The 21,614-nt window shown below is 45.0% G+C and overlaps 1 protein-coding gene across 1 annotated transcript; it reads left to right on the top strand.

The window, feature by feature from the left end:
* Positions 1 to 15,372: 15,372 nt before the first annotated feature.
* On the top strand, positions 15,373 to 19,686 carry OCM2 (oncomodulin 2). Its single transcript, XM_059154808.1, has 5 exons — positions 15,373 to 15,464; positions 16,184 to 16,251; positions 17,047 to 17,179; positions 17,855 to 17,964; positions 19,399 to 19,686. The coding sequence occupies exons 2-5, from the start codon at positions 16,191 to 16,193 to the stop codon at positions 19,422 to 19,424; spliced, it is 330 nt and encodes a 109-aa protein (XP_059010791.1). The 5' UTR covers positions 15,373 to 15,464; positions 16,184 to 16,190; the 3' UTR covers positions 19,425 to 19,686.
* Positions 19,687 to 21,614: the final 1,928 nt, after the last annotated feature.

Genomic DNA, 21,614 nt, shown 5'->3' with positions numbered 1-21,614 from the left:
AAACATCTTTAAATCCTTCTCATGCAGATTTTATTTTTTAAAAGATTTTATTTTTTTATTTGAGAGAGAGAGAAAGAGAGACCTGAGGCAAAGGCAGACGCTTAACTGACTGAGTCCCCCAGGTGCTGGGGCAGATTTTAAGTAACTACTGATTCTTTCCACCTACTGTAGAAACAGTGGCATCTGGACCAGAACGTGATTTGCCCTGCCATTCTAACTGTCCCAGGAGTCCTGGCTGAAGCCCCAGACAAGAATGTGTTCAGCTGATACCTTGTGTAGCTCCGATGGACCATCCCAGGTGAGCCCACAGAACTGTTAGCCAATAACATGATTGTGTAAAGATACTAAGTTTTGGAGCGACTTTTCAAATAGCCTTAGAAAACTGCTAGAACCTCCCAGCACGCTTAGGATAAGGGGCACTTCAGGGCCTGCCCATGTGTTCCGTCTGTGTGGACCCATGGCCCCAAAGTCCACCACAGCCCAACACCCTGGCCTGGCTCATCCGTCTGTGTGGACCCATGGCCCCAAAGTCCACCACAGCCCAACACCCTGGCCTGGCTCATCCCCTGCACATTCTTCAGATGTCAGATTCCGTGGCACCCCCTCCATGAAGCCATTTCTGAACCCCAGCTCTTATGGCCACCTTACCAGCATCTTCTCTACCTTGGGGTCCCTTGTCATATTTATTCCTATGATTAGTGGTTAAACATCTGTCTCCCCAATCAGCCAGTAAGCTCCGGGAAGGCAGGGTCCCACCACATCCCCACATCAACAGATACTTACGAATGAAAGAACGCTAAATATCCCAAAGAGGAGTACAAGTCTTAGGTTATTAGAACATTGGCCATTCATTCTGCTAGTCAAGTGGGATATTTTGATTTTGTCTTCATCTTGGCTTCTGCTCCTTTTCTATTGTGTTAAAATACACAGTACATAACATTTACCTCTGTAACTGTTTCTAAGTGTACCTCTTACTGGTAATCAACACCTTCACACTGTCATGCAGCCACCACAACCGTCCATCCCGTAACTCTTTCTGCTTGGAAGTCTGATACTGTCCCCATTAAACACTGACTCCCCACTATGGCAACCGCCATTCTATTCCACTTTCTGTCTCTTATGATTTTCACTCTTCCAAGTGCCTCACATAGATGGAATTGCTCAGGAGTTGTCCTTCTGTGACTGGCTTATCTCCCTTAGCACGATGTCCTCAAACTTTGTCAACACAATACCATATTGCAGGATTTCCTCCCTTTTTAAGGCTGAATAATATTCCACTGTATAAATAGACCCCATTTTGCTTATTGCTTCATTGGTTGATAGGCACTTGGGTTGCTTCCGTGTTTAGCTTTTGTGGATGTGACGTACAAATATCCATGATGAACATAGGTGTATAAACACCTCTTTGAGACCTTGCTTCAATCTTGGCTCTTTGGTCCTTCGGAACTACTGAAACATGAAGTCCGAGAAACAGGAAATTCATGGAGCTTTAATTTTAGTTCAGAGAGTCTGACCTGCTTATTTCTAAGTTCAGTTGAGAAGAGGGTCTTTTGATATATTTTTAATCTTTGTTTTATAAATTTCCAAACATACACAGAACTAGAGAGAATAGGGATGCCTGGGTTGCTTAGTTGGTTAAGTGCCCTTCTTCAACTTAGGTCATGATCCTGGGGTCCAGGGATCAAGACACACCCTTCCTCCCCGGGCCAGGCTCCCTGCTCAACAGAAAGTCTTGCTTCAGTATGCATACGATGTTCTTTTAATAATACCCAATATCCTTAGAAGTTCCTGAGTACAAATCAGGAAAGCCCAGTGTTGTTTATATGGAAAATTTTAGCCCTGGAATTTTGCACAAATACATACAATATTCAGCAATAGCCCTTAAACTGACCTGTAGTTTTGGGAATGCTTTAAAATCTTTACCTACACGGAGAGCAAAAAAATAGACCATCATTAAAATTTGGCACATTTAGATGTGTGTATTGATTTTGTTTTCCAAAGATGAATAAGAGAACCCAAGATTTCAGAATTGTCATCCCCTCTTTATTTCCATTTATAGTTAGACTCACTTTCTCTCAGTGCACAGGGTATGTGCTGTCCAAGTGCCTAATTGTTCTCACGGGTTCCCAGGACACTGCCGAGTATGCTTTGTTTCCTGAATTTAATTTTCTTCTGTTAGCATCACCATCTTTCATTTGGGGAGCCACTGCGAATTGTTAGTAAAGTCTCAACTCCCTTAAGAAGCAAAACAGGCAAGAAAATTCACCGTGTCCCGGTTTTCGAGACAGCATGCTGCAAGATCACCCCCAGGGTGCTTAATAATTTAGCCTTTTGGGCGAAGTTCTCGTTAGAACAGGTCAAAAACATGAATAATTCAGGCGTTTGCCAATCATACTGCTCAGTTGTGCTGACGCTGGCCAAAATACAGCTGAAGCACTCACAAAGAGGCTCTAGGTGACACGATCAGGTGGCCGGGTCACGATGACACCAAATTTGGTTAATGGGAATCCCAGGTCAGATCCAGTTGGTATCAAACTACAGACAGAGGCTGTCACATTCTGCAGGTCCTCCTAAGTCCACCGTGCATCCTGCAAGGGACGATTCCTGCTAGGAAACCATGCTCCCTGTCTCCCTCCTCTCTCTCCAACAACACACCAAGATCACCCCAACATTCCTCAAACCTCACACCTCTTCATTCTCCGCCGTTGGCCTTGCTTCTGCCTTCACTGAGAAAATAGAAACCATCCGAAGAGAGCTTTCTGCCCTCCACCAGACCCCAGCACCTATCATCCACACAAATGCATCTGTGCCTCACCTGTAAGGACCAGCCACATCCTCTCTAGGACAGGCGCTCCAAGCACACCCCGTTCCCCATCCCCTCCTGCCCACGCAAGGTCATCTCTCCACCCCCCACTCCCTCCATCTCCTCCATCACTGGTTTTTTCACACGAACATGCGGTTCCTGATCCCATCTTTAAAACCAGTTCTCAAGATGGATAATAGATAAGCTGTCCTATTCAGGTGGCTATGGCAGATTACCACAGACCAGGGGCTTGAACAACAGTTCATAGTTCTGGAGGCTAGAAGTCCAAGATCAAGGAGCTGGCAGACCTGGTGTCTGGTGAGAGCCCTCTTCCTGGGTCACAGCCCATCCTTGGCACTGTGTCCCCGCAAGGCAGAAGGGGGTAAGGGAGCTCTCTGGGATCTCTTCTGTGATGGCACTAATCCCATTCCTGGGGTTCGACTCTCATGACCTAAGGAATCACCACCCCTCAACGGTCCTGCCTCCAAATATCATTGTATTTGGGGATTCAGTTTCAACATTTGAATTGAGGGGGAGATGCAGACATATACATTCCACAGCATAAGCACATGAAAAGATGCTCGCCATCATTGGTTACTAGGGAAGTGTGATTAAAACCCCAATAAAGATGTTACCGCATGCCGATGAGAATGCCCCAAATTAAGAAGACCGGCCATGCCAAGAGGTGGTGAGTGCATGGAGGGACTAGAACTCTCGCTGCCTGCTGAACTCTTTCTCTGACTGACCAGGAATTGGTTGTCCAAGCGATAACGGGTTCTTGTGGGCTCTTGGTTTCCTTTTACACAAGTTTTCTCTCCGGAATTTAATATTCTTTGAAAAAGAGGCTGGTGACAGCTACCCTATGACTCAGCTATGCCATTCCAGCCTCCTCCACTGAAGAACTGGGCTTCCTGAAGCACAGCCTGCCTCCAATCCTGGTAAAAACCAGCAAAATCTAGGACAAGCTCCTCTACCTTCATAGCACGTTTCCTGACAGCGGTGGGGGCCGGTCCCAGGGCTGCCATGTCTGGGCACTTGTCACCAAGAAGTGTCTGAGCGTTTTCCCCTAAAAATCTGTCCTTGAAATTTTTGCCATCTGACCAACTCTGTGCTGTATTTGATCAGTTTATTGATTTTTGACCAAGGGCAAAAAATATACATAAAAAATATATATGATATATTAGATATATCGTCTATATTAGAAGAGCCCCAAACTGCTCAGGCACGTATGAAATGTCAGAGGAGAAGAGAAACAAAATGCTTTCAAAGGCTGATTTTTTCATGAACAAGAAATGTGAGCATCTCCGTCTCCACTTACCGCTGGGCTGGAGGTAACGTTTAATGAAGACTAAGTGAGTTAATTAAGGAAAAATGGCAACTAAACCCAACATAATAAGAAAGGGGCCATGACTCTTGCTCCAGGGTGCACCTCCTACCTTCTGTGAGGCAGGTCATCTGGGGAGCCTCCTTGAATTGGTCAGACATCCCCTCGTGAGACTCAGATCCCCAGGAAAACAGTCCAGTTAGACACCCTGGAGGGAGACAGCACCGTTACCCGAAGATGCCGCAGACCTCAGCGGTCAGAGACTGGTTCCAATCTGAGAGATTGTTCTAAAGCCTCAAGAGCCTCTTCCTGTCCTTATCCAGGCATGGTCTTGAATAGAAAGGTGATCAGAAGACGTGGAAACCCATCCTGATTTTTCCAGCTGTCTGAACTTGGGGAGTTCCCCTAAGCTCTTAGAATGTCAGCTTACTTGTTTACTTGATAAATTTTTAGGGAGTGCCTTTTTGGTGCCTGGCACTAGGAATTAAAGTTGTTAGCTAATTGACTGGCTAATTAATTAAATAGCTATTCATGTAGTGTAGAAATAAAGAAATGGAAATATAAAATGTGTATAAGCATCACAGAGGCCCTAAGGTCTCACCAGGTCAATCAGAGAAAATACATACTGGTCTCTGCTACCTGTTCCGGGGACAGACCCAAAACCCTTGTAAATTCCTAAGTGTCAAGAGCCCTAGGAGCATGCTCTGTTCTAATATTTATCTTTAACCCTGGTTCCTGACACCGGGCTCCGAAATCCCTTGGAATTTCCCAGGTGTTAAGAATGCCTTTTGATCTAACAAAGGAGACTGTGGCTGGGCTTCTGGACGACTCTTGCTCAGCAGAAAGATGCAACCATTTTTAGAAGTTTGACATTTTCAGCGCCCTACCCCTCCACCCCAATTCTCCGGAGAAGGGAGAGGGGCTGGAAATGGGTTGATGATTGATTGTGCCTACACGAGGAAGATCCCAATAGTATGGGATTCAAGAGAGCTTCTGGGTCAGTGAGCACTCGGAGGTTTGGGGAGGGGGTACACCTGGAGAGGCACAAAAGCATGGTTCCCCTCCCCCAGACCTGGTCCTGTGCATCTCTTCCATCTGGCTGTTCCTGAGCAGTATCCTTTCATTAATCAACGGGTGATCTAGGAAGTAAAGGGTTACTCTGAGTTCTGCGAGCCGCTCTAGCAAATTAGTCCAACCCGAGGAGGCAGTCGTGGGAACCCCTGATTAAAGCCAGTGGGTCAGAAGCACAGGGGACCACTGGGACTTGTGACTGCTGGTGCCCGAAGCAGAGGGAAGGGGAGCCTTGGGGACCGAGCCCTTAACCCGTGGGATCTGATGTCCAGGTAGACCATGTCAGAATTGTGCTAAATGACAGGGCGCATAGGTGGTGCTGCCCAGAGTTGTTTGGGACAGGGAACATCCCTGCCCTGGTGTCAGAAGCATTGTGTGTCATCGTGGAGCAGCAAGAGCAACACGGGGAACTAAGGTTTGTCCTGTATGGTGGGGGAGCCCTTCTCTTCCCAGGGCTGCACGAAGCCTGCCAAGCCCTCGTCAGCTAAAGGTTTATGTCCTAACACACTCGAATGCATTTGTCCTCAATTCCACTGAGTAATTAAAGCGAATTTCTAAGAGGAAGAAAAAGACATAGATGCTCTCTAATCTCTCGGAAGACTTTCAGGCATTCGAAGGGACGGCAAATGCCATCCTCTGAGTGCCCGGAAGGATGGGCTTTGGGGTGGGGGGTACAGGGTGGGTTGAGGCCTGAGGCCCTTTAGGAATCCAGAGATACCCAGAAGGCCAGCTGGGCTATTCCTGGAGCCAGGTGTGACTCACCCAAGTTCCAAACAGCTGGCTGATCTTGGACCGTTAGGCTTCAAACCATCAGGTCCTTCGAGAAAGCTGGAGGAAGAACAGAGGAACTAAAAAACCTAGCACGCATTAATGTTCCTGCAAGTGGGGTGCTGGGCCCTCTCAGATCGTCTTCTGACTCTGAGCTTCCTGCAAGGTCACAGGGGTGCAGTATCCCAAAACACGACTGTCGGCTCCGACTGCAGAACCTCGAGGACAGCCTCAGGCCTCGTCTACACCCCTCGGAAGCCGCCCACCCTGCGGATCTACCCTTCCTTCTCTGAGTGCTTTTACCTTCACCCCTGGCGTTCGCTGGCCCAGGGTGAGAGCCCTCTCGACATACGTGGGAAGGGCAGGCAAGGTTAAGGAGCTGCGAAAAGGTACATCGGCATTGTTCTCTCACCTTGACAGGTGCGTGCTTATAGCACCAAAACAATCCTTACAGCGTCTTTGTTTCTTAATATTTGTGGCAGGCTGATGTTTGCAGAATTCCTTACATACTCTCCTGACAGCCTCTACCATTGGCAGAGACCAGGAAGGGCTGAGCACATGAGACTTAACAATGGTTTATATTAATATAATAATAATATTATTGTATCTAATATATAATTATATTACAATAATTAATATATTAAAATATTAATATTTTAATAAATAATATTATTGGCTATCGGGTGGCTTTTTTTTTCTTTTTAGAGACAGAGAGCAAACGTGTGTGGGAAAGTTGGGAGGGGCAGAGGGGCAGAGGGAGAGAGAAAGAGAGAATTTGTTTTTTTTCTTTTTTTACAGAGAGCACAGGTAGGCAGAGCAGCAGGCAGAGGGAGGAGAAGCAGGCTTCCCGATAAGCAGCGAGCCTAACGCAGGACTCGATCCCAGGACCCTGGGATCATGACCTGAGCCCAAATCAAAAGCGGGCCAGTTAACGTACTGAGCCATTCAGGTGCCCCTGGATGGCTTTTTTGGCATGAGTGAAATAGAATATCAAAGATAATACTCTTTATTATTTTACATGTTTGGTGTCGTGTTGCTGGATCAGCATCATTTGAATGAGTAATAAAAAAAGACAGATATAATCCCTACATTGTTACATGTCAAACCCCATATAATTTTTCTCCCTTAATTGTAGCAAAAACAAATTTATGTAATAGGATAATAAAATCTTCACAATGAATCTTCTACTGTCAAGAATGAGCTCAATGGCTAAAAAAAGAGAATACGGTTGTATTCAAAGTATAGGACGCTTGAACATATTTTCATCAAAAATGTGTATGAGATGGGGCGCCTGGGTGGCTCAGTCATTAAGCATCTGCCTTCTGCTTGGGTCATCATCACAGGGTCCTGGGATCAAGCTCCGCATCGGGCTCCCTGTTCAGTGGGAAGCCTGCTTCTCCCTCTCCTACTCCCCTTGCTTGTGTTCCCTCTCTCACTGCGTCTCTCTCTGTCAAATAAATAAATAAAATCTTTTTAAAAAGTGCATGAGAGGTAAAAAAAAATTTAAACATCAAAATTATCCTTATGCCTTCATAAGATTGCTTTTCTTCCAAAAATTCCAAATTGGCCACTGAAACTGAAAGGTAAAATATGAATTATACCTATGGAATACCAAAAATTTTGACCAAAATTATTTAAATAAAACTAAAATGTTTAATGTTTTAAAATGCCAATGGAATTTTGTTAAACTTTATGTTTTTCTGAAACTAAGATGATTCCCAGTCGTAGTATTAGATGCTCGACTAGCTGCTGATGTAAAAAATCGATACCATACTTCTCCCACGTCATGTATATGTACATGCCTATCTGTAAACAAATTTAGAATAGCATGAGTCATTTGATCTTAGAGATTTTCCTAAGCCACACATCTAACTGCTCTAAATAACAAGCTAAGTTGTGAATACCTCTGGAACCGCACATTGAAACAACAAGAGAAGGGAAAAAAAAAGAGACATTCTGCACAACAGGGAAACAATACTTTGTTATAAGAGAATCTGTCGTATTCACTGTGCTTGAGAGAAGGGATCTGATGACTTAGGATTTGATGTCTTCCCCTCCCCATACCCCCAGCTCTTACGGTTCCCGTCACTCAAATTTTCTCCTGCTTCCCTGTCTCTGAGGTCAGGAGGGCACAGCCTTCCTGTCCTCACACGCTGTCATCTTTCATTCCGAGAACATGGAGCCAGAGATGTTAAGAAGTATTTCCCCGGGGCCTGAGCAGTGTTAGCCATGACCGTGGATGCTTACTCACGGGCTGCACAGGGACTCAAGGGACAGGAGCACCCGTAAGTCCTTCAGGACATTTCAGTGTGTGCTTATGATATGTGGGTACCTGTTGTGCAAAGGGGGCTTCCTCCCCACCTACCCGGAGGGTACACACAGCTCCCTGGATGTGTCCACCTGCCCTGGGCACCATCGCCAAACACCGTAGGCTGGGCGGCTTGAACAATGGACATTTATTCTCCCACAGTCTGGAGGCTCCAGATCAAGGTCAATCAATGAGTCAGCAGGGGCGCTTTCCCCTGAGGCCTCTCTCCTTGGCTTGGGATGGCCAACTTCTCTATGTGTCTTGGCGTGGTCTTCCTTCTGTGCATACCCATTCCTGGTATCCCTTTGTGTCTCCCAATTGCCTCGTTTTTTTTTTTGTTTGTTTTTGTTTTTTAAGATTTTATTTATTTATGCAACAGAGAGCAAGTAAGCACAAGCAGGCACAGCGGGCAGAGGGAGAAGCAGGCTCCCCACTGGGCAGGGAGCCCGATGTGGGGCTCGATTCCAGGACCCTGGGATCATGACCTGAGCTGAAGGCAGATGTTTAACCAACTGAGCCACCCAGGTGGCCCCCCCATCTCTTCTTTTTATAGGGACGTTGGTCCAATTGGATTGGGCCCATCCTAATGGCTTCTTTCTAACGTAATTACCTCTTTAAAGGTCCCATCTCCAAATACACATTCTGAGGTTCTGGGGGTTAGAGTTTCAACATATGAATTGGGGGAGGGGCTTGTTCCTGGGGAACACTTGGTCTACTTAGTACAGCCCTTTGCAGCCTGGGCCGACATCCCTGCTTCCTGGACCACTCCCACGCCCTCCTCCGACCCTCCCCCCCCCCCCCCCCCCCCCCCGCCAGAGCAGATGGAGCCACACCCCTGGCTTCTCTTGTCAGCAATTCAAGAATGACTCAAAAATGTGCATGCCGTGCCTATACCTGTCCTCTGAGCTGCAGACGCACGCATCCCCGTGGCTGTTTCCCTTCAACCTGGCCAGACCCTGGGCACCCCGCCTCTGCGCAGGGCGACGCTGGTCCTCCTGGAGCCTTCCTCGACACCTCTCTCCCTCCCTGCCCTGAGCCAGGACCCAACTCAGTCCACGTGCCCTCCTAAGTCCTCTCAAACCCACCTCCTGCTCTTCAGCTCACTCTCTAGAATAAATAAGGAAATAAATCTTTAAAAAAAAAATGTAAATGCAAATCTAATTGGGTTTACTCCCTCCTCGGAAACTTTCATGGATCCCTTTTGCTCTCAGTGCCGAGCCCTTAACGTGGCCTAAACGGTCTTGCCAATAATTCCTCATTTTTATACGTATGCATTCATCAGTGATCAGTATGATTGTAGTGTTCCTCTTTTTTTTTTTTTTTTTAAGATTTTATTTATTTATTTGACAGGCAGAGATCACAAGTAGGCGGGGGGGGGGGGGCAGGATCTCTGCTGAGCAGAGAGCTCCATGGAGGACTCTATCCCAGGACCCTGGGATCATGACCTGAGCCAAAGGCAGAGTTTAATGCACTGAGCCACCCAGGCGCCCCCTCTTTTTTTTTTTTTTAAAACAGTCACATGTCTGGCATTAAGGCATATGGGCTCGTGAGTGCCGTCCCTCGAAATACTGCCAACCACACCAACCCCTGAATGGGATGTTAGATGAAACAATCCAGGCAATCGCTCAATAGCTCATTGTTTAAAACCCAGCACCTAGCACAATGCTTGGCCTGTAGAAGGCACTCAGCAAATATTGGCTAAACCAATGAGTATTAAAAGACATTTCTGGGAATCCACCCCAAAGAGAAAATAACTAAGGATGGTCTCACAGCTTTTGCTATGGGATGTTCATCCCTGCGCTTCTTGTAAGATGTGAAAAAACCTAGAGGCCCAGTAATTGGGGGGTGAAGACATTAGAGTCCCCCCTCCCCCCCAATTCTCTCTATATCGAATTATATATAGCTCTTAAAAATCATGGTATATAGATTTATACTTATTGAGGGGGGAAATGTTCACAATATATTAAGCAAAAAAGCAGCTTACTGAAGTCATGGCTCCATTTCAATGTTTAAAATATTTTTAAAAATCAATATATCTTAAAGGATCTCTGAATTATTAGCATTATTGTCTCCAGTGGTGAATTACAATCATCTCTTCTCTTTTCTCTTTCTCCTTCTCTTCTTTCTTTTTCTTTTCTTTTCTTTGCTTCTCTGTATTTTCTACAAAAAGCAGATATTATATTTTTAATAATACTTTCAAACATACTTAACCTTCACAAACACACATAAATACACACGGAAAAAGAGAGACAGAGACTGCATATAAAACAGGCTTGTTCACTCATTTGCTGAATGTGTCCCAGCCTCACCACGTACCGTGTTAGTGTTTGCAATCCTAAGTGTGTATGGCAGTCGAGATAACATGTTTTGTTTAGGTCAAGGTAACCTATTTAAGTACAGTCCCCTGTCCTGCCTTTAGAGACCCCCCCCCACCTCGCCGAGGAAACAGGTTCAGCACATGCATGACCCTGAATCGGAAGGGAATCATCAAGGGGAACAGGTGGGTATACGCCCAACTTCCCAACTTCCCAAACAACCACCAGCTCCCTAGCTCAAAGAGATGCTCAGGACCACCTTGCCCCAACTCGGCCGGAGTTAAGGGGGTGGATTGGGGTGACAACTTACCTATTTCAGAGAACCCAGTGTGCTTTGTCTGATGGCTTGAAAGCAAACTCTAACCCTCTCCTTTCCAAGGGGAAGAAGGGCTTGTGGAAACCCAGAAGTCTGGCTGGCTGTCTTGGGAATTTTTCAGTTGACACCAAGGAAAATTCTGAGATGAGTTCAGGTCCTGCCACTTAAGCAGCTAACAGACTTGTAGGATCTCTTAATCTCCCTTTTCCTCATAGGGATAATAATATTTCAGAGAATTGTTGCAATGACTAATGCTATGACATAACATTGGTAAACCAGGCAATGTTGAACAAATGTAAATCATGAGCCAGGCCAGCTTTGTGGGTGCGATCTGTACTTGGAAGGGTCCCATGCTTGATTTCATGCTCTGAAGCTGCTATATTGAAATTCTCAATTTGTGCACTAGGAAGCTCGCATTTGCACTTTCCACTGGGTCCCACAGATAATGTAGCCAGTGTTGGTTCCGAACCTTATTTCATGGCCACACCCATAGGAGGTCACAAGGGATGGATCCTATCCAAGGTTTTGTAAAAACTCTAAATCCAGTGGAGGTCAAATCCTCAGAGACACCGACTGTCCTGCCATGCCTTTGTTACTCATGTTGTTGTGAAACCTGCAAGCTGACCTTTCTGTTCAACCCTAAGACCTTGTATAGTTTTTAGTTAGCAAACAGCAATATCTCCTCACTCATGAATTTGTTCTGAGCTCCCACTGGAAACCTTATTTAACAAATTTTTGCCAAGTCTCTTTGAGTGGGAAAGGAAATCCTTCACTAGAGAAACATCTCATTTATAAATAAACACACCCCAGTAATTCTAGATGTCTCCCCATATCATCGTACAGATGCATCAGCTAGATGTTAAAATTCAGATTTTGGGGGGTTTCCTACCTTGTCAGTCAGGAGCTGCTTTCCTTCCTGCTTTTTTTTATCACTGACATTTCAGAATCTCCACTCTTAATGTTCTCAAATAATTTGCTATAGTCCTGTAAGACATTTCAGAGTCTTTTGCAATTTAAAAACATTTTTTTTTTAAGATTTTATTTTTAAAGGGCACCTGGGTGGCTCAGTTGTTAGGCATCTGCCTTCGGCTCAGGTCATGATCCAGGGTCTTGGGATGGAGCCCCGTTTCAGGCTCCCTGCTCAGCGGGGAGCCTGCTTCTCCCTCTCCCACTCCCTGTGCTTGTGTTCCCTCTCTCACTGTGTCTCTCTCTGTTAAATAAATAAATAAAATCTTTTAGAAAAATCTGTGAAACTGAAAATAAAATCTTATCTTTAAGCCATCTCCCCATCCAATGTGGGGCTTGAACTCACAACCCTAAGATCCAGAGTCACGTGCTCTTCCAAGAAAGCCAACCAGGTGCCCCTGAGACTCTTCTGGAATAGATGGGAACAACAAAGCATGGGGAATACTTTTAACCATTCTGGTCATTATTTCAGTAAGATTTCAGATTCTCACCCAGTCCACCTTATGACTAGTCATTGCCTCTCAGGTGAGGCTAAGCCCTCTTATCTCCACTGCTGGACCCTTTGGTGCTAGTAAATGACAAACCTTGGAGATTGAAGGCAAACATGACACACAAAGTCCCTACTTTCTAGGAGCTTCCATCTGGGGAGAGGAGATAAACAATAAGCAAGCAAGCAAAAAACAAACAAACAAAAAAACCCAAATCATCTCACATTGTGGTACGTGCTCTAGAAGAAAAAAAATACAGAGGGATGAGACTGATGGGGCAGACAAGAAGGTTTCTTTGTGATGGGGCCTTAGGGGAGGAGGAAGTTTTTCTCCAATCTCTTAGGTTCTGTTATTGGGACCTGTTAATTAAACCAATAAAAGAGACAGAGTAACAGGGGGAAAGGTACAATTTAATATTACCTTCATGGAATTCATAGAAAAGAAGCAAAACTCAAAAAAGCAGCTAGACCTAGGGGCTTATATACCATTTAACAAAGAGTAGCAAATTGCGGAGCAGTGGCTAGACCAAGGAAAGGGGATTTGGGCTCCTAGGGGTGATAAACCATGGGGAGGTGACTAGGAAACACATGGGGGAACTAATGGAGGATAAGGGGTATTTAAGAAAGTTCTGCTTATGCAGACTCCTCCCAGCATCAACTCTGTCCACAACAACGGGTTGCTCTCTCTTCCTGGTGCAGAGAAGGCACTTTCCTCTTGGGAAGTATATGCTCTACTTTTAGGCAGATGAGCAGAGAGCAGAGATCTCTTCTTGCATTTTTTTTTTTTTTTTTTTTTTGGTTTTTCAGTTGCCTTTGGCTCAAGATAGTCCAAATGGCAAATTTTGGGGTGGCCGTGTCTGATCCCCTTTGGGGTCAGACTGGCTTCTCTTCCTGAGCTGTGAGGTCATTTTGCTCAGTCACAGGGCACAGCCACCTCTTAGCTCCTGTTAAACATCTTTCTCAGCCCTGCTGTGAATGCAGGAAGCATTCTGGGGCTCATCTGCTGGAAGTCCTGAGAGCCCTGTGATAATTCAGCCCAGAGGACAAAAGAGGCTGAAGCTGGCCAGTGCCTATTATTGTAGTAAAATACACACTACATAAAACTTACAATTTTAACCATTTTTAAGTGTACGACTCTGTGGCTTTAAGTGCATTTGCCCTGTTGTGCAACCAACACCACCATCCACAACACTTTTCACCTTCTCAAACCGAACCTCTGCCCCCGTTGAACAGTAACAGAAAGAAAGGACTCAACAGAGTTTCTATGGCAACTTAATGTCAGCAACCTACATTCTTAGCAACCTACTTTCTTGCGACTGGTTTTCAGAAACGGCTTTTTTTTTTTTTTTTTTTAATTTGATGGAGAGCGAGAGCATTAGGAGGGGAAGCAGTAGAGGGGGAGAAAGAAACAGACTCGCCACTGAGCAGGGACCCCGATGCGGGGCTCGATCCCAGGACCCTGGGATCATGACCTGAGCCGAAGGCAGAGGCTTAACCCACTGAGCCACGCAGGCACCCCTGTTTTTCTTTATCCGTTCATCAAATAATTACTGAGCACCTAACTAGGTTGGGGAATGTACCAGGCTTTGGGGCACGTCATGTGGGCAAGACAGGAATGGTGCCAGTCTGACGCTTGGTAACCAAGCAATGCCGTGGGAGTTCGTGAAAGAAACTTCCCACTGAGGACGCCAGCGAAAGTACACTGCTGGGGGGGGGGGGGCGGGGACAGTAGGGGGATATATTTGGGGACAAACTGAAGATGATGATCCCAATGATATTACCCAGGGAAGATCTAAAGATTATGGTCTACTTTGAAGCCACCGACTATTTCTGGTTGCAAGAGGGGACTGGTTTTTGACTTTTAAAAAAAACTTGAATGTAGCCTTAAAACAAGGAAATCCTGTCACACACCACCACATGGATGATCCTTGAGATTCTTATGCTAAGTGAAATAAGCCCATCTCCAAAGACAAATACTGCAAGAGTTTACTTTTAAGAGGTGTCTAAAGGGGCGCCCAGGTGGCTCAGTTGGTTCAGCAGCTGCCTTCAGCTCAGGTCATGATTCCAGGGTCCTGGGATCGAGCCCCACATCAGGCTCCCTGCTCAGCAGAGAGCCTGCAAAAAAAATTTTTAAATAAAAAAAAATAAATAAATAAAATAAGAGGTGTCTAAAGTTGTCTAACTCCCAGAAACGGAAAGTAGAATGGTGGCTCCCAGGGGATTGGTGGGTGGGGGAGGGGGGGAGATGGTTCTTGTTCAATGGGCATAAAGTTCAGTTTTGCAAGATGAGAAAGTTCTGGAGATCTCTTGCACAACCATGTGCATCTAGATAGCACTACTATACTGTATGTATATTAAAATGGTTAAAACAGTCAATTTTATGTTGCATGCTTTTTTAACCACAATTAAAAAAAAAAAAGTTTAGCACAGTGCTGGCTACACAGGGACTCAACAAATATTTGCTGAAAGTCCAAAACAAACAAAAAGCAGAAAACCTTGAGGTCTTAAATCCTGGCCTCGTGTTTTTCTTACACATTTTAGATAATGGGGTTTGGGAATGGTTGGCTGCTTGCCTCCTTTTTGTCTTTTTAGTATGTGCGATTTAAGATACCGCTGGGAAAAATCTGACTCAAGACTTTTTTGGACAGTCATCCAACCAGTGTCACCCCTTTGATGGACAAGTCTATGGGTCTATCTGACACTGACTTTGAGTCTGTCGACTCTGGACCAAGGTCGGCCTCTCACGTCCATGGCTTCAGAGGGTAACAGCAGGCCTGCTTCAAACAGCAGCCACTAACACCTGGGGGTCCTTTTACGGAAGACCTCCATTTGTGTTCACCTCGTTTTGGCCACTGTCTCCTCCTAACCAGCTTTTTGGTTTCTTCTCCACACTGCCAGCGGGTTCCTTTGCAGAACTGAAACTTTAGTTAAGGTTTGTTGAGGTTTGTTTTTTAAAATTGGCTGTTCCCACCCACATTCCCTTGTGATATAAATAGAACAAAAAAGAGGTTTAATTAGCAAGGCAAGACATTCGAGCTACGTCTACTTGATCCTTGAAAAGGAAATCTAAGAGGTTCTTACTATCACTTTTTCAATCCTATATAAGGTAGGTCACTAAGGTAGCAAAAGCGCATCTGTTTTGTGCTCCTTCAGCTCTTTTTCCTGATTCTTCTTGGGGAAAAAATCTGAAAAGGTAAGTAGCTGGTGGACCTGCAAGACCCCAGACTCTTCTTTCCTACTTTCTTCCTACTTTCCTTCTTTCCTATGGATTCATGTTAGGTTGGTGCATGCTGTGCTCAGATTTCCCTTTCCTTATGGACTTGACACATGAAAGGAGTCTCTTTGATCTCTGGTAGATGGGCTTTCCATGTCTCTGATTCCCATCCTTCAGAAGAGCGAGAGCATCTTTTCCACAGAAGGTATCCAAGTAGTCCAAGCTATATCCCCCCCCCCATAGAATTGGAAACATTGCATTTCCAGTGTATGAACATAGTTTTGTAGATGACTATGTAAGTGATCAATTGTGCAAATATCCTTTTTATTAAAAAAAAAAATGGGATCAAGTCATCCTCTAAGTTGTAGTTTTAAAATTTGTCTTTGAAGAACATTCAGGAGAAGGCAGGGACACAAAGGGGGCTGGAATCTTTTCAGTTTATGGCTTGCATGTGGCTCTTCTGTCCCTTCATTTAATATAATATCACGTTTATCGCATTTAAAAATTCCCCACAAACACACAGTTTCCGGGGGCCCAGGAGCATATAGCGCCCCTGGGCGTGCATTTTCCTGCTTGTCATTGACCACATCTCGTTTATTCTGTGTGACTAGGTGGAAAATGAGCATCACAGATGTCCTTAGCGCCGATGACATCGCAGCAGCCTTGCAGGAGTGCCAAGGTAAAGAGCATTGGGGGCAGGGGTGACTATTTCCCAGCTGCTCGCACCTCCTGCAAAGCCTCAAGGATTAAAATACGGACTTTGCTGAAAATCCGTGGGAGCAGAGAGTAAAATTGTTGTCAATGAAATAACTAGTTACAGAGCCTGTGATTCCATTGCTGTAAAGTGAAAGAAACAAAATATGAAAAAAGAAACACGTGGATACCTTGTAGCCTGTTTGAATGGAATGACCTCACTTTACCCAGCCAATGAGACCAGCCCTGCTGGGGTCTTGGACACCCAGGCTGTAAAAAGGGAAGCGGGGGAGGCACAGAGGAGGGAGGGGTAGACAAAAGCAACTGGACAGGGAAGGAGGGAGACAGGAGATGCTATCACAAAACTACCCAGTCTTGGCTGCCTCGTAGTCTTGCCCTAGTCACAGCCCTCTTTGTCTGTCTGTCTGTCTTTATTTATTTATTTTGGAGATAGTGAGAGAGCAGGGTGGGGGGGCAGGGGCAGAGGGAGAGGGAGAGAAAGAATACTAAGCAGGTTCCACACCTAGCAAAGAGCCTGATGCAAGGATCAAGCTCATGACCTTGAGATCACAACCTGAGCTGAAATCAAGGGTCAGATGCTTAACTGACTGAGCCACCTAGACGCCCCGTCTTTTTTTTTTTTTTAAGTGAGAACTGAGCATCCCTGTAGCTCAAGGATATCATGTGGAGGGCTTTTGATAAACCTGTGTTTTCAGCACCTTGGCCCAAATATGGAATGTGACCTGATGAGCCTCAGAATAACCCTCTCTCTGTCCTTCAGACCCAGATACTTTCGAACCCCAAAAATTCTTCCAGACATCAGGCCTCTCCAAGATGTCGGCCAGCCAGGTGAAGGATGTTTTTCGGTTCATAGACAATGACCAGAGTGGATATCTGGATGAAGAAGAGCTTAAGTGAGTTTTGCCCTTGACATTGCTAGGTGGGTTGGTAGCCGTGGAGGTCAGTTTGGTCAGTATTTCTTCAATGGCCAGTGTTGATGCTGATTGTTTCACAGAGCCTCATACAAGGGAAGGCCGTGGGTCAGTGGGCCATGCTTCTATCCTTGTGAAGCACTAGACACGGGCACTGGAGACAGTAGGTGCAGAAGTTCATTCATTGTAGGTTTTTTTGTTTGACAAATGGACTTATCAACAAAACTCTGAAAAAAAATCTTTAATTTTTAAAAATTTATCTATTTTATTCATTTGAGAGACAGCACGAGCAGAGGAAGGATCAGAGGGAGAGGGAGAAGCAGACTCCCTACAGAGCCAGGACCCCGATATGGGACTCGATCCCAGGACCCCGGAATCATGACCTGAGCCAAAAGCAGTCGCTTAACCGATTGAGCTACCCACGTGTCCCCCTGGAAAACACACACACACACACACACACACACACACACACACACACACTTTTAAAAACAGAATTCCCACCAGTGGTTTCTATAAGGAAGGCAAGTTTGGCTTGTGTAGACCTTTGACGGAATATCACAATGGCCAAGAACAGGTGGTTTGCTTCAAGAGGAAATGGGGAAGCACAGAGACATGTGGTCTTTCAGAAAATTCCCATCAATCTTGATTGTCCTGCAGGTTTTTCCTCCAGAAGTTTGAGAGTGGTGCTAGAGAGCTGACAGAGTCAGAAACCAAGTCCTTGATGGCGGCTGCAGATAATGACGGAGATGGGAAAATTGGGGCCGATGGTATGTTCACACCTGTACCCAGTACAAAAGAATTTAGCTCTAGAAGCAATCTGGGGGCTTGGGTCATGAGATCAGGCAGACACGGTTAGTGAAAAATCCCTCATTCTTAACCTGGCTGAGCTTCAACCTTCTCATCTGTAAAATGGGCCTGCTGTGTGATACCAATAATGTATATAGAGACTAATGTGATGCCTGGGAAGGAACCATTGAACCTGGTCCTGTGGGTTACTGTCTATGACCTGGAAAATACCCCTCACCCGACGAGGGGAACTAGCAATGGCCTGGCTAACGATTTGCAAGACACCCTAATATGCATCATGGCAATGACGTAAGGAATTTCTCCCCCTGGGATTTGAGCCTTTCCGAATAAGGGAAGGATTGACATTCTCAAGTGTGTCTCATATCGAAATGTCTATTGACTTGAGTAGGAAAGCCTCTTAGCTTTCAAGGGTTTAAACAAACACATTTTATTGGACATTAGCCCACCAAGTAGACAATATGAGAGAGTAGATCAAACACGAGGTATGGAGTCTTTTGTGTGCAGAGTCCTATATTCAAATTTTAGTATAGCTGCATGGCTGCAGAATTATTTTCTTCCTATTCAATTATGTTGCTTACATGCTTTTTAGCTACACTGTGCATGCCAGCTCAGGAGAATTTATGTAGGCTCTTTACGGTGATACTAACTTGATATTAAAAACTCCCATTAAATTCTCCCTTTAAAAACCTATCCAAAATTATACCACTGTAACTTACTACACAGGCGTTCATGTAGCTTCTATTTATAGCTCAGAAAAATAGCTGAGATAAGATTGATTTATTTAAATCTAGCCACCAGAAAAAAAAATTCCAAATTCCAGGTAGGCAAAGTATACCAATAAATATAAAGCAAAACCCCAGTTTTCAATTTCAATCAGCCACATCCATTCATTTTTATCCTTACCCCTATCACCATCTCCTTTTAGTAACATAAACTCTTGGGCGTAAGGTGAGAGTTCAAGAAGTGAGTTCCGAAGCCCACCCTATGAATTGTTTCCTACATCTGTACAATGTAACTTCCGAAGAGGAAGAAACCCCCTTCCTCTGTCTTAAAGTAGCCAGAGAGCTGAGCGATCTCCGATTGTGATAGGGTATTCTACCAAGTCTGTGCACTGTCAGAGAGAAATGCCTGGGCTCCCAGGCTCTAATACAAGGGGCTCTATCGCAAAGCGGAAGATGTTTGTTAGATTACGCAGGAAGATGGGACATTATAGACCAGCTCTATCCACAGCCAGTGACACATTTGCCCCCTCCTTTTGTGCCCTTAGAGGGGGCCAAGCCCATCATCTGACAATCTGCTTCCTTTCCTCTTCAAAACTCCCACCAGCCGCCATGACCTGTCGGTAAAAATACCCAGTCATTTCCACTGATGCTTTCTCGCCTCTTCTGTTCTAGAATTCCAGGAAATGGTGCATTCTTAAAAGCTCCAGGCTGTGGAGATAGAGACAATCAGCCGGAAGACCTCCAAAACCCTAGGAATGGGAAACCCCACTTCCTCCCCCTAGTTTATTTATTCATTACCCCCCCCCCCACGCCCCCACAGAAGTGCTTCTGCAATTGACTTCCTGTTTTAGCAAGGTAATAAGACAGTCGTTTGTGAATTTTCGGTGGTCCGTGGTTGGTATGCCTGATGACTCCTGCAAGGCCCTCGGCAGACAATGCCTTTAAAATTCATCCAATAAAGATGCGTTTCTCATCATCTACTGATGTGTGGGTGTGTTGTCATCGTGGTGTCTTCATAGCAAGGTGCAGGGATGAAAGCAATTTGGGGGCTGAGGGCTTTGAGAAAGACTGCTGGTCCTCTCGAGCACTAAGCCAGCCATATTGGAGTGTGCCAGCAAACAGACAAAACAGGGTTGGGGGGAGAAAAAAGTCAAAAGCATCAGGCTGGGATTTTCTCAGGCAGTTCTCAGAGTCCGAAAGTAACATGAAGAGATTTATACAGAGCATAAAAGCACCTTTGCTTATGCATTAGATGGCCAGAAGAGAGATTTAAAAGCCAACAGTACAGAAAAAAATGGGAGGCACTAATGGCCCCAAAACTAAGCAGACTCACTCTACAGATGGGCACAGACCCATTTTCAAGCTTGTTTTTGGTGGTTTTGTTTTGTTTTGTTTTTGGTGCCGGGGGGGGGGGGGGGTTTGCCTTTTGTTGTTGTTGTTGTTTTTCCTTAAAAAAACAAGCTATCTGAGACTGCCTGCTCTGACCCTACCTCCTGCCACCACCCGCTTCTCTTTCTCAGTCTTCACTTTCCTGGCTCTCCTTGAAATACCACCTGAGCCAGTTACACCAGGAATTGCCTTCACTTTGGAGGTGAGCCTCCGGGTCCTGTTACAGAGTGTTCGTGAGGATGGGGCCCCATCAAGCCAGGAAACTCTCGCGATGCTGATGTCCAGGTGGCAGGTTCAAGGTGTTATTTCTGGCTGACCCCCAGAGTTGAGGACTCCGGGGAGGAATTGAGGCATTTTCCTGGGACCCCCCCTGAAAGGTGCACACTTTTCACTGCACACACAGGTTCCTGAGGCCTGGGGCTCTCCTGGATTGCCTCCTTCACACTTGAAGTAGCTCAGGGATTTTTGAACCCCGGCTATTTAGGGGGCCATGTTAAGGCAGCTTCTGGAAATGTGGGGTGCATACAACAAGGAGGCCTCCAGGGTTCAACGTTTTTATTTTAATAACCATGTATTTATCTAATATGCATTCAGAAGAAACTCAACTAACACAACCACAGAATTTTGATATCGTCGTGTTAGAATGAGGTTAAGGGGAATATGAGAGATTTCAAACCAGTTATCTCCAGCTGGAAGTCTGACGGGACAGTGAGATAAGTAAGACTGAGGCATTTGAAGAAACGCAGCACAGGAACTCGGGACATGAAAAACAGATGTAGAATTTACCCGATTTTGGTCACTAAGCCAAAGTAACCATTTTGATTTAAAAAAACTTTCATGCCAAAGATGTATCCCACACTCAAATGAATGAAAGCCCTGCATACTATTCTGTTCTGGAAATTCTTACTCATTTCTTTGGGCTCATTTATATTTTTACATGCTGAGGAAAAATTTTAAATAGAGCGTATCCAGAGTCGAATCAAAAGTGGAAAAAAATCCTGAAGTTGTAACAGTCGGGAAAAGGGATTGACAAGCATGTAAACAATTTTACTTTTGTGCTTGAGTTCTCGATTTTTAACTAATTTGCCAAAGACCATCAACCTACCTCAAGAAGGGGATGTTCTCGGCAGTGGAATGATGCATTTTTGGCTTTGACATGAGGACCTAGAGCGCATGACAAGTTACAGAAGTTTGTTTTTCCTACTTGCTTATAAAATAGGGCTGTGACAGTGGCTTTAATTTGAGCTATTTTTACTTAATTGTAATTTTGACTTACAGTTCAGTAGAGTAGTTTATAATTAAATGGAATGTGATCTGAAAGCTGGTTTCTTGAATGTGCTTCATTGTTGAGACTAATACAAAGAATGACTAAAATACTTCCAACATTATTAGGTATTTTGGTTCAGCATTTGTACATTACAAAATATAGAAGTTAGCTTTTTCAATCTATAGGTTTCCACCGAAGTTTTTCCCAGCTCAGAAATAAAACGTAGAAAAGC

The sequence above is a fragment of the Mustela lutreola genome, chromosome 17 (assembly GCF_030435805.1).
Source record: "Mustela lutreola isolate mMusLut2 chromosome 17, mMusLut2.pri, whole genome shotgun sequence".
NCBI classification, from domain to species: Eukaryota; Metazoa; Chordata; class Mammalia; order Carnivora; family Mustelidae; genus Mustela; species Mustela lutreola.
Note: the sequence above shows the minus strand (reverse complement) of the source record. Positions and strands in the feature narration are given on the sequence as shown.

Bases quoted from the DNA above. Each gene is read 5' to 3' on its own strand.
- OCM2 (XM_059154808.1), top strand. From the start codon at position 16,191: ATGAGCATCACAGATGTCCTTAGCGCCGATGACATCGCAGCAGCCTTG. The intron at 16,252-17,046 runs GTAAAGAGCATT...TCTGTCCTTCAG, and splicing joins AGCCTTGCAGGAGTGCCAAG to ACCCAGATACTTTCGAACCC. The intron at 17,180-17,854 runs GTGAGTTTTGCC...ATTGTCCTGCAG, and splicing joins CTGGATGAAGAAGAGCTTAA to GTTTTTCCTCCAGAAGTTTG.